The following is a 13,826-nucleotide window of genomic DNA, read 5'->3' on the forward strand; positions in this document are numbered from 1 at the left end:
CCGCAGCTCATGAAGAAATGGCGGATTTCCAGACGTTGGACATTTAGGGAAAAACACTTGACACCTAATGGCGTTTTAACCGACGGCAACAACCATCTCAGTCGACAGGAATATTTACGTTTTTTAGGTAAGTTAGCTCGAAAGCTAACTAGTGAAGTTGACATTAGCTGCCCAGCTAATTTAGCTGAACGTTACCATACTTAGCTCCCGGCTAATACTAAGTAAAGATGGCACTTGTCAATCATACTACGCGCTGACGCGGACGCGCTTTGATTAGACACTCGTAAGGTTGTGCACCGCCAGTTTTCTCAGATCTTACTGTCATTTCTTGTTGTATACTGACATGCAAGCTTCATGCAACACACGGGCATGTTTGAACTTAATTTGTTACCTGACTGAATGGTTTCCTCTGTCGGGTTTCAGCACCAGAGCTAATGGGCTAGCCATTTTGTTTAAGTAGCTTGGTGGTCTTTACTTATTTACTGTTTACATGCACCAGCTCAAACCCCGATTCACCAGCGTCCTGCCAGTGTTGGTTATCTTTACGAGAATTTGATAATGCCACCATAACTGAATAAAGTGCTAATTTAGATTACGTTAATATCAATGTAATGTCCCCCCGGCTGGTGTTATTAAAATACATAAAAATAAATCCTGATCCAAACCATTATTGTTTTCTTATGCCCATGATTCGTCACACTTTATGAAATTTGGCCTGTTAGTTTTTGCATGTTAATGGTATTCTCCTCTTATGTTAATTATATTTTGTATAGGTTTGTACGTGTTTTTAGTTATATCCCCTGATTAACGTGGTATGGTAACGTTGTACTTGAATCTGTAGAAATGCTGAGAACTACTTTCCAAATATTCCAGGCAAGAATGAGCTGATAGTTGTGGAAGTCTGCAAGAGGACATTGCAAACAGGAGAGAGGCTGACTGGAAGATGCCAAGAAAAAAACAACAGAATCCACAGCCAGTGAAGTGTAGGTATTCAGAGATGTTTTTTAATGTTGGGAACTTGATGCAGACCTGAGCCACAGTCCTAGAATTATTTGTCACTCCACACCAGTTGTGTCAAGGATTAGCCCGGCAAAGACTCTAGTCAAGCCCACTGGGTAAATTTGGAAAATGTGAAGGAGGTTTACATTTGTTTTCTTGTACAGTAAGCATAAGAAAACAATGAAATTTGCTCTGAACTAACAAGAACTTATATTTTATAATTTGAGACAATCGGACAATGAACTATCAGATTTATTTCTGTAATTCTACACATTTATTACACAGTTTCACTGGGCCAGCCCACTTAATATCAAAGTAAATTGCATTTGTGCCACAATGTAAAATGAGTTTGACATCCCTCCTCCACACTGACTGTAACTCTAGCATTTTAATGAAATCTCATGTCTATGTGTCTTGATTATTATTTATTTATTTATTTATTTATTCATTTATTTATTTATTTATTCATTTATTTATTTATTTATTATTACATTTATCATCTTTTATTGCCCACCTCTGAGTTTTAAGGAATTGAAATGTTCATACTGACAGACGGTGCTGGAACAAATGTCAGTATTAGTGTGAATGTTGAAGTCGCTTCTCCCATTGATGTAGTGCTATTTTGTGTTTTTAAAAGAAGATATTTTGAGTTATTTAATGGCAGAAAATTGCATTTTTTCCTCTCTGTGTCTTATTCTGAGCAGTAGCTGAATTAGCATGAAACAAACTCATATGTTAGCAGTTGGATGCATTAGAAAGAGTTTAAACTGTAACATAAACTTGATGCCACCAGCATTAACTTTTCTCTTAACAACATAAAATAACGTAAGTAGTTATTCTAATTGATGTTGCAGGTTACCTTTGTTTTTTTTTATAGAAAAGAAGTGGCAAGTCTATAGAATGGAGAAAGCGCCAACCTGTAGTTATGCAGTTGCCATGTTGTAGTTATACATAGGGCTGCTTAATTATGGCAAAACTCATTCACATTGGTTAATAATGACGTTGTGATTATTTAACACAATCTATCCCAATTTTTTAAACTTTTAAAAAATAAAAAGGTACGTCTTTTCAATCAAGTGGATTTCTGAGGGAAAAAGCCCAAATAAATAAATACAAAATAAATAAATGTGAAATGAACTGTCTGACAGCCTGATGGGAGTGAGTTTGAGTTTTGTTTTTTGCTTTGAAGGATTAGACATAAGGGGAAAAGATGAAGCAAAATGATAATTTTATCCTGAGGGCATGGATTTGATAGCTGGTAGAAGCCAAAATTATAACTGAACTTCAAAGGTGATTAATTGCACAGTCCTAATTATACAGCCATTTTTTTAAACTTTCACATGGCTTTCTTTCACAGGCTAGTATTTTGATCTACTTGACCATAACACCATAAGGAGATGTTGTATTATTCAACTATTCATTTAAAATGTAAAAGTAGAATCATCCCACACAGTTACCATACATTATTGTTTATGTACCAAATGCAAAAATGACCAGTAGATGGTAGCAAGATGCTGGTACAGGAGAGTTACCAAAATGGGCTGTTGAGCTTGATGCCCTACAACTGGCCTGATTCTAGTTTTCTGAAGAGTGACAGCTGTGCGATGGCAGTTTGGATTCCATCAAATAAAATAAAAAAAACAAGTTAAAATTTCACACATTACTTGTAACTGTAGTACAAAAAAACCTCCATCTGTTTGCTTGCAGATATTTTTGTTGTTGTTGTGGGGTAGAAAAATTCTAATTTTCTGCCGTCTATCTAATTTTCAACCTTTTAAAGCCATATTTAAATAGATACTACACTCTATTGCCAAAACATATTTGATTGCCTGTCTTCACGTCCATATGGACTTTAGTGACATCCCGTTCTTAATCCATAGGGTTTAATATGATGTCGGCCCACCCTTTGCAGCTGTAACAGCTTCAACTCCTCTGATAGACTTTCTAAAAGGTTTAGGAGTGTTTATGGGAATTTTTGACAATTGTGGCAGAAACACATTTGTGAGGTCAGACACTAATATTGGACGGGAAGGCCTGGCTTGCTGGCCTCTCTGTTCATGTTTTCTATTGGGTTGAGATCGGGACTCCGTGTAGGCCATTTAAGTTCTTCCCCACCAAACTTGCTCATCCATGTTTTTATGGGGCTTGCTTTGTGCATTGGTGTGTAGTCATGTTGGAAAAGGTACGGGCCATCCCCAAACTGTTCCCCAAAGTTTGGAGGGTGAAATTGTCCAAAATTTCGCGGTTTGCTTAAGCATTAAGAGTTCCTTTCACTGGAACTAAGGAGCCGACCAACTCCTAAAAAACACCCCCACACCATAATCCCCCCTCCACTAAACTTTACACTTGGCACAATGCAGTTTAACAGGCACCGTTCTCCTGGTAACTGCCAATACCAGACTCGTCCATTGGATTGCCAGACAGAAAAGCATGATTCGTCCCTCCATGAACATGTCTCGACTGCTCATCAGTTCAGCTTTAGCGTGCTTTACACCTCTGCATCCCCCGCTTTGCATTACACTTGGTGATGTCGGCCATGGAACCCCACACCTTGAAGCCATTTTTGATCTAATCTGAAGGCCACATGAAGTTTGGAGGTTTGTAATGTTTGGTTCTGTAAAAAGCGACCTCTGTGCACTTTGCACCTCAGCATCTGTTGCTGTTGATCCCAATTACTTCCAATTTGTTATTATATGACTAACAGCTGACTGTGGAATATTTACTAGCGAGGAAACTTCACGACAGGTGGCATCCTATCACGATATCACACTGGAATTCACTGAGCTCCTGAGAGCGACCCATTCTTTCACAAATGTTTGTAAAAGGAGTTTGCGTGCCTAGGTGTTGATTGTAAACATCTGTGGCCATGGACGTGATTGAAACAACTGAATGAAAATATTTGGATAGGTGAATGAATACTTTTGGCAATATAGTGTATCATGCTTTTATAAATGCTCAAAACTAGCATCCCCAAAACCAAATAATAAAGTTAGATTTACTAAAAGAGGGAAATATCACTCCCTGATTGATTTAAGGCAGTATTCTTACCATAAACCTTTTTCGGCTAGGCTCATGTTCATAGTGAGTGAGATATCACGATTGTCATGGGATGTTTACATAAAAAAGTGTAGACAGCTCAACTTTCTAATGGAACAAAGTATGAATGAAAAATATCTATGTAAAATATAATTAAATTGTAAAGAAGTGATGTTAGTGATTAAATGTTTGATTCTCTGTGACTGTAGTGGATTCTGAAGATGATGTAGCCATTGAAGCCCCAGAAAACCTCCCCTTAGACACAGACTTCCTTCTAGGACAAGACCTTGAGTTTGATGATCCTGATCAGGACAACAAGATTCTAGGCCTGGAAAAGTTCTCAGGTTTGTAAACCCTTTTTTATGAATAAATCTAAAGTTTATCATCCTTACTGTTGTATTCCTGCTTGTTGTGTAGATACCTGTGGTTTCTGTGGTTGGTAACATCACTGCAGCTGTATCTGCACACAGTGCAACCAAATAAACTCATGATGATTTAATAAAGAAGTAAAAAAATAATGTAACCACAGGGTATTTTATGATGCACAAGGAGTTGGTATAGTGCAGGTTCATCTCAGTATCGCTGAGATGGTTGTTTTAAATAGAAACAAAAAAGGCATTACCTTAGACTGGCCTAATGGTGCACAGTACACCTACAGGGGCCAATATGGGTTGTAGTATTAGTGGCTCGTTCCAAATCGATCTGTGTATTTGTTTTTTGGATTTTTTTTTCAACCTTAAATAAACCACATTGTAATAATTTCACAATAAAAGCCCCCCTGTGTTTAATACAAAGCAGAGGCAGTCATAATAAGTTAGTAACTTAAACGAGGTCTGATGCGGCACTGGGAGCGTGAACATGAAACCGTGAAGGCTTTCTCAGTTAAAGAAAATGCAAACAGCAGTGATCCAAAATACTCTTTATTGTTACCATCCTCAGTACTTTTATATTTTGTATGGTGCCTCATTAAAATAAGGATAAAACAGATAAAATGTAGAGTAGAAATAAAAAGTGCAATGCTTTTATTTAAAGGTTAGCAGAAGCGATCACATGCACAATACAATATAAGCCTCCCACCACATAACAAAAAACTTTGTAGTGAGTTGCAGTAATTGTTAGTTAAAAGTACATTAATCAAATCATGCAGAGTATATAAAAACCTTGGTTTCCTTTCAGAAAAATTGTAGTGATTAATGATAGACGGTATGTAAAATGAATGTAGTTTGCAGGTCGAAAAAGTGAAGCCAATGCCGTAAAACTTGCATTCTTTGTAACGGCCAGCAGGGGGTGCTCTTTTGGTTGTAATAAAAGGCTTCTGTTTGTATTGAAGTTGTGGGAAAATATCCCTTGTATCACCCCCAGTAAACACTTTTTTGATGACTTTAAAGTAATAAGTTCATTTTCTACATTCTGATCATTATTAGAGTCAGAAAGGACGATGAGCCAGTGGATGCTCATTGGCTAATAAAGTGCCATCCACCAGTTGTTAGCCAATGATAGTGCTGTGTTGAAATGCGAGCATGTTCTCAAAAGGCAACAAGGCTGAACTGTCTGTGCACCAGCATCCTTCAATGTATCTGCTCATCTATTTATCCTCTAATTTTTGCTCTTTTAGTGACTTTTACTTTTCTATTTGTGTTGTTTTTTTAAAAAAATCATTATTTATAAAGATCTCAGTGCACATTTCATAGAATTAGACTACTGATTAAACACTAAATGGACTGGATGATCACACAGCTTGGTCTTTATAGTGTATTTCAGCAGCGGAGCAGTGTGAAGCACATTTGTTTCAAAACAATTATATAAACGTAACATGGAAATAGCATATTAAATAGAATCAGCCATCTCTGTTTTTTTCCCCTGTGTGCCAGGGTCACAGGTTTGTACAGTTTGTCAGTAATGAAGTGTTGTTCCACAATGAATCAGTAAGAGAATGGGCGCTATCAGCTCACATTTCCCAGCATGCCTCTTTGTCAGAGTGATCTGAAAAATGGAAAAGTAGAGAAAGGAACTGAGACACCATTATTATATGGGGTCATAAAAATAGGACTATTACCATCAAGGACACCATTATAAAAGGGCATTTATTCATCATCATCATCATCATCATCATCGTCATCTGCTGCAGCCTCTGCTCCCACTACCCCACTGCCATTATCGTTTCCCCCCTCATCATCATCATCATCATCATCATCATCATCTACCCTCATCATCATTATCATCATCATCAGAAGCAGCAGCCTCGCCATTATAGTCATCATCATTATCATTAGACTCGGTAATCATCCACGAGGGGTTTCCATGGGCCAGGATAAAAGGGCAGCCTCAGCTCTCGCCTCTCTCGCACTTCGTCTCAGCCTCACTGACGGAAGGTGGTCTCCTGGCCTTCTCGCTTTCCGACGTATCAGACGAAGCCGCAGAGCACTCTTCCCCGAAGCTTTTCTGGAAACGATATCTCTCTCCTTTTGCTTTTTTTCCTTTGATGTCTTAATATTCTCAGATGATATTTACAACATCTTAAAATGCACTTAACCTTGCAGCTCTGTGAGTATGAAGCGTTTTCATGAGATTTACTACTTCCCTCAGTTTGATGTGTTTGAGCATGTCTTCTTTTCAGTCACTGCTGGTTTGTGTTTAAATTGTGTCCATTAATTTTGAGTGATTAAGTGAGTTGACAGTGGGTTGGTGCCTTCAGATGTCCTTACGCTTCCTTTGTATCAATCCCCAGCAGTATAAAAAGAACTTCATTCATTTTTTTTCCCTTTATGTTGAAATAAGTTTATTGGAGCGTGTCGTATTTTAGGACGAAAGTCAGTTGCATATTATATTGGCGTTTTTTCCTGTGACACTTTCAGTCACGGCCCATTTCTAAACTTAAGGGATTAAGTTTTCTGAATAATAATGCATTTTGTGTTGACGTATTTCACCATTTTTTGCAAAAACTGTATATTTTAAACTTTTAGTTATATGTTTATTTCATGATTCCTTATGAAATTGGATTTCTGTAAAAGTCATGCTCTCTTTTGAGCCAGCATGCCTGAATAATACAGATTAATAACAGATAGCTGATAATAGAACTGTACTATGTTCATTTTCTGTCTTCTCTTTTCTTCTTCTGTAGTTTCTCTTTCCTTAGATTGCTTAAGCTCAGTCATATTACCCGTTTAATTAGAGTTGCATACTGATTAATACAGGCAGTGCTGCAAATGTAAATGTAAGCACAGCTCTGAGAGCTGCCTAATCAAATATTTCTCTTGTCCTCCCTGCACAGAAGTTGCTGCCGAGATCGGTTTCTCCGTGTATCCTCTGGGTGATGAGAGTTCTGCTTACAGCCAGCTGAGCATGGAAAGTGAAACGGACAACTCGCGCAGCACGACGGACAATGGGAGGGAAGACGAAGGCAGAGCGACCCAGTCTGAGCCCAGTTTCCCTCCTTACCTGTCCTGCAGGGGCTGCGGACAGCTCCGTGATGAACCTCTGGGACCTGGCATTGACCTCGTTGGCCCGTACTGCCTTAGGTGTTGCAAAGCCTCTCGGGAAGCTAAGAGTACGGACTTCTGCTCACCTTTTGGGAGCATCAGCGGTATCCGCTCAGGTTCTAATATGCAGCTTGATTGCGAAGGGGTGGGAAATGGGATGGGTGACAAGGCGCTGACAGCCGAGGACAAATCGGCTAAAATGCACTCGTGTCATCTCTGCGGATTCTCCTCGCGTTACGCCAACCACGTGAAGCGTCACATGAAGACGCACAATGGGGAGAAGCCTTTTAACTGCCCGCTGTGCACGTACGCCTCGGCTCAGCTGGTGAACCTCCAGAGACACCTTCGCATTCACACGGGGGAAAAACCTTACAAATGTGACAGCTGCACTTTTGCCTGCAGCTCTCTCGGCAACCTCAAGAGGCACCAGCGCATGCATGTACCTGTGTGGGGGTGGGGCAGGACGCACCGTCACGACCCACCAGTGGCCAGAACAGTCTGAAGAGGCAAGGGACCGGGCAGAGAGAAGAGGTTTCTTGTGCTGCAGGCAAAGGTGTGTCTCATTTCCTTTACTTTAGTCGCCCAGTGCTGATGCATGAAAGCTCATTTTGATGTCTTTAAATCATCTTTGATGCCTAATAACTGTCTAATCTGATTGTGAAGTTACAGAGGTTGCACAGCCAACGTCAAACCTGACTTTGGCAGCCCAGAACAGCGACTACCTGTCAGCCTTTGATAGCCTAAAGGGAGCATCTCCGCCCCCCATAGCAGCTTCCAATCCAGCTCCGGGTCATCAACCTTCACCCTTGCTGGAGACGACAAGCAGCAGCGAAAGCAGAGCATCAAGAGGGGGTGTAGCAGACAGGAGCGGCCTCCCACCGTCACTTTTCCCTTTTACCTGCCGGCTCTGTGGCATCGTCCTGGAAGACGAGGACGGCTCCTCGGCCCAGATTTGTGCCAAGTGTACCCTCGAAATGCTGACTAAAGACTCCTCGTCATCTCCCAACAGCCCCGGCGAGCGCAGTGACAAGGTTTACACGTGCGCCGCCTGCCCCTTTCTCACACACTACCCTAACCACTTGGCACGCCACATGAAAACTCACAGTGGCGAGAAACCGTACAAGTGCCCACAGTGCGATTACGCCTCAGCACACTTCGACAACCTCAAGCGGCACCACAGAGTGCACACCGGCGAGAAACCCTACAAGTGCCATTTGTGCGATTACGCGTGCGGGAATCTGGCCAACCTAAAGCGCCATCAGCGGGTGCACTCTGGCGCCAAGCCCTTCCAGTGCGCCGTGTGCAGTTACAGCTGCAACCAGAGCATGAACCTGAAGCGGCACATGCTCCGGCACACCGGGGAGAAGCCCTATAAATGTCAAGAGTGCGGCTACACCACGGGCCACTGGGACAACTACAAGAGACACCAGAAGAAGCACGGCCTGGCCACAGACGGCTGGGTGAAAGTGCCGATGACGGGCAACAATGAAGAGCAGGAAGTGAGGAAAGGGATGGGAGCTGGGCTTCAAGCTCACAGAAAGGAAGCAGGGGTCGATATGCAGTACATGCCAAGGGAGGGGAGTCAGACAATACACTCATGCTACAAACTTGAGATTGTATAAATTCTAACTCAGCAAAACTAAGCTACCAGCAAGTTGTCCTTTGATTTCCACAGAGCCTTTATATTGTTTTGGTGTGTGTCCGTCTTTCAGTGTTTTGTCAGATGTCTTCTGAGGCTGCTAATTGTTTGTTTGTAGGATCTCACACAAATATGATAATGTGTTGATGTCTTCTAGTCCTTTTTTTTGTTTTGTTTTTTCATGTCAAGACTAAAGGACTTCTTTTTCTGTGGAAGTCCACTCCCTGTCTAATTCTGTATGTTAACACACAGTAGGCTAACTGTAAAAATATTCCTCTCACACTGTAATACATATCTGATTGTTCGTTTTGACGAGGACAATACCAAATATTCCTTGTTACATGGAACTGATGCAACTATTTGCCTGGACTTTTAAAGCTGCACTGTGTAGTCTTTGAAATGTTTTCATGATGAAGTTCTTTGAATGTTCAAGATTGTGTTTTTCACATCTTACATCATTAGAAGACAGAAGTTATTTTGACATGTGTTCTGTTTTTCTACTTTTCCCAAACTACACAGTGCAGCTTTAAGCAGAGATGAGTCCTTGAGCGGGCCATACTGTGCTTTGTTTGCTTTCAGCAACAAGCTCTGCCTTCAGTTTGATGTACTGATGTACTACTATAAAAGTGCTATTTAATAGTAGTGAAACACTTAACTCATCCCTCTGATTTGGTGCTAAAATGCTCAGATTATGGTAAAGAACAGATTAGAATAGAATTTTATTCTAAAACTGGACTCAAAATCATGCAGAAAGTTCATCTTCAGTCTGTATGCGGTAAAATAAAAAAGCACAATCTTACACACACACAGCTGCATTTTCCAAGTTTGGGGTTAAGGTTAAAAAAATACAAGTGAAAATGAAATGTATGAGCATGCTGTTCAATTATTTATTTTTTTCCCCCCAAAAAACTTGTATTACATTGACATATCAGTTATTTCTGATTTAAATGATTTCACTGTTTTCAAAAGGTTCTTTTTTTTAGAGGAAACCACTTAATCACCTCACTTGTGATTACTGTTTACTGTGAATTTTATTTTATTGTTTTGAGAAAAAAAGATGACACTGTTAGCAAGCATGTGAGTGTGTATTGGTTGTTTTCTTTTTCTAATGTGGCTCTTATACACTGCTAGAAGTGCATACTTTATAGAGTCTTATTTTGAATGTGTGGTGTGTTATTTGCTTGCCATGGGAATAATAACTGTGATTTCAGATTTACTCTTTGTGAATGACTGTTTTATGCAAGTGAGATGTTTGACAGGTCGCCAACTTGCCGTGTCATGATGGAGCATTGTACCTTTAGATTAGTGATGACATCCCGCAAGTGGCTATTTGTGTCTTTATGCAGTGTCTCATAAATGCCTTAAGTGAGGAACTTTTGAAATAAACACATGGAATTCATTTCATTGAATGTCAGATGTCAGACTTCTGATTTTTACTCAGATCTTTGTGACCTTTTCACACACGGGCATCTACATTCCTAAAGACAAAGGGACAAAATAACCAAACATAATCTGGTTTGAGAATGTTGTATATGTTCACTGATTAGTAACCAGTAAACACATCCCGATGATCCAGAGTTTATTTCCACAGAAGGATAAGATAAACCAACGGGTTTATATTGGTTTGACTGTGTTTAGAAACAAATGTATTTATAAAATCCTATCAACAGACCATTACTGGATACAATATACTGGTTGGGAAGAAATATAGATAAACTAATCATCTAATCTGCATCTGATCAAAGGTGAAATATGGTTATAAGAGATGGACATGGTCAGCAACAATACTTATGTAGGTATTTAAACAATGGCAAGCTGTTGCTAGGGGCTCCAAACTGTGCCAAGAAAATATCCCCGATACCATTACACCACCACCAGCAGCATAAACCACTGATACAAGGCAGGATAGATCCATGCTTTTAAGTGGTTCTGAGCCTATCATCTGAATGTTGCAGCAGAAGTTGAGATTCCTCACACCAGACGATCTTCTGTTGTCCAATTTTGGTGAGTCAGTGTGAATTGTTGCTCAGTTTTCTATTTTTAGCTGACAGTAGTGGCTCCGTGTGTGGTCTTCTGCTGCTGGAGCCCATCTACATCAAAGTTCATCATGTCCAATCAAAGATGCTCTTCTGCATATGCTGGTTGTAATAAGTGGTTATTCGAGTTACTGTTGCATTCCTATCAGCTCGAAGCAGTCTGGTCATTCTCCTCTGATGTCTGATATCAACAAGGCATTTTCCCCCAAAGAAACATTGCTCAGTGGATATTTTCTCTTTGCGCATTCTCAGTAAACGCCACAGATGGTTGTGTTGGAAAATTCCAGTACATCAACCCGTCTGGCAACAGCAACCATGCCATTTTCAAAGTCATTTAAATCACATTTCCTTGCTGCCATTTGATTGGCTGATAGTATTTTTGTGTAAATAAGTAGCTGAACACTTGTAGCTGATGAAGTGCTAGGTGAGTTTATGTCTACAGTTAAAGTCTATAAACACTGCACCCCCTGGTATCTTGACACGTATCTGTGCTACTCTTAGCATATAACGTAGCAGAGTACAAAAACTGCTGCTGCAAAATAAATGGGAGTAGTGGTAAAAGATGACTGTTACATAATAAATAAAAAAACCCACACATAATCGTTGAAGTTCAGAGTTTATTTTAAGCATCATGACCAAATGAACCGACAGCTGTCACTGAACATACCACTAAAAATCAACATGAAAATTAGTGGAATGTATCAAGACGGTACAACGTTCATAAAAGCAATGCTAAAGGAAAAAAAACAAAACGGCACATTAGAAAAATTTGGCACCTACACATACACTAACATCAAGGACCTTGCAGCTTTGTGTACTTCATATCGACAGGAACAGAGAAAATATAAATGAATCGCTGCGACCGTGTCTCCCTACAGTGAAAGCAACCGAACAGAAGAATCACACCAGTGAAAGAACAAGACAATTATACTGAGAACATTTTTGTTTGCAGTTCTGGCTAAAAGTGACAGTAAAGCTGTTGATAGGTTGGCACTGATTTACAGTTAGCGTCTTTAAAATCTGCTGGCATGAAATAAGTCAAGTTGACAGCAAAAAAAAAAAAAAAAAAAAATTAATAATAATGGAATAACACACCTTATAAAAGTGGAATATGTTCACTCTTTAAAATTTTGTTCACTCCAGCAATTATGATCACATTAGCCGCTTCATCAAAGCACCTTTTACCAAATCCTCTGAGATGACTGGAACAACGTACGAACAAATTACAATGAACTGAAGCCCCGCGATGCCATCGCTTCCCCCCAAAAAGAACAACACAAATCAAAATCAGATGCAAAAATTTGTAAACAATTTCCATTTGAACTAAAACATTATGTAAACATGATAAATGTTGGTCCATTTAAACTTTGTTCCATACAGCTTAGATTACATTAGATCTGATTACAATAAGCTAGATGATAAAGATATTAGTAAATGTTCAGAATACTTAATTGCATGTACATAATATAAAAAGTGACTTTTTAAAAATGTTTATTTTGTGCAAAATGCTTTAGTAAACTATAATTTGGCATTTATGAGAAACCTTTAAAAAAATTGTTAAAAAAAAATCTGATGGATTTACTGAGCCCCCCAGGGTAAGAGTCTACGCACGTTTATAAATTCATGCTCAAACATTCATCTCCACCGGTTATACTGTGCAAAAACGATGGGTTCAGCAAGTGCAAGCAGCTCAACCAAATCAACCATCCACTAAATTCTGCAAGATTCTAGTTAACATCTCTTTAGTTTCAACCCATGTGAGAAGGTGACCCCAGAAACTATATATTAAAAAAAAAAAGCAAGTTAAGGCCTCGAACTACATCTGAATACAAGTGACTCTAATGTCTAATATAAAATGAACCCCTGCTGATGATCTCTGTTAACTTGGCACACATGTAGCATGACGCACAAGAAGACCACTGACATCAGAGGAAGCATTTTGGTATATAGCAAAGCCGAACATTGATCGTCACGCAGCTAAGCAGTTGCTCTAAATATTCTACATTTTGAGTTAAAGAGAACATTCTCAGAAATATGCCTGGTCACTTCCAGAACAATTGCGTCCAGTTCTGCTGTATCTTCACTAGTGCCGGGTCTAACCAAACAGTTGGCTCTCTGGTTGGAAATGGACACGCAGCCAGTCAGGGAAGAATCCAGGATCTTCGAATAACGTACGTTAATGACGTGATAAGTTCAATAAGAGAGCTGGATGATATGATGATTGTAACTAAAATGCAAATCAAGATTACCCTTCAGAGTCTAAATCATGAAAGGTCACCGTCAAAGATTAAATGAGAGCTTAAGGCAGCAAATTCTCTGGGAAGAAGCTACAATCTTGCAGAATCGGACGCCTGCGTGGACCGCTCGGCTCGGCTCAGCTCAGCTTGTAATCTTTGTCGTTAACAGTGGAATGAGAAGGGGAGGAAGGGGAATTGTGGGTTACAGGTCATCGTCCCCGATTCCCTCGAAAGCATAGTTGCTGATGTTGTTTGCCAAGTTGGAGGCGCTGACCCCTCTGAGAGACACCGAGGTCAGCTTGGTCTATATGGAATAATCAATATAAGTATAATTAATGCTTAGCTGATGCTAATTTATTGGAATATTTATTAGCTAGTCAGTAAAAACGACAAAGAAGGT

The 13,826-nt window shown here is 39.8% G+C and overlaps 2 protein-coding genes across 2 annotated transcripts in view; one reads left to right on the plus strand and one right to left on the minus strand.

Moving 5' to 3' along the window:
• On the plus strand, window positions 1-12,171 carry znf513a (zinc finger protein 513a). The gene is given in 6 exon segments (XM_085133032.1): window positions 1-127; window positions 874-983; window positions 4,245-4,379; window positions 7,307-7,957; window positions 7,960-8,067; window positions 8,178-12,171. Coding segments are annotated over 5 exon segments (1,893 nt in total). The 5' UTR covers window positions 1-127; window positions 874-943; the 3' UTR covers window positions 9,137-12,171.
• The window catches only part of snx17 (sorting nexin 17), a 25,336-nt gene continuing 23,302 nt past the window's right edge, over window positions 11,793-13,826 (minus strand). Inside the window, exon 15 of the mRNA XM_085133034.1 lies at window positions 11,793-13,730. Within this exon, the coding sequence (XP_084989160.1) occupies window positions 13,629-13,730 (102 nt within the window). The 3' untranslated portion in view covers window positions 11,793-13,628. The remainder of the gene's footprint in view (window positions 13,731-13,826) is intronic.

The sequence above is a fragment of the Neolamprologus multifasciatus genome, chromosome 15 (genome assembly GCF_963576455.1).
Source record: "Neolamprologus multifasciatus chromosome 15, fNeoMul1.2, whole genome shotgun sequence".
NCBI classification, from domain to species: domain Eukaryota; kingdom Metazoa; phylum Chordata; class Actinopteri; order Cichliformes; family Cichlidae; genus Neolamprologus; species Neolamprologus multifasciatus.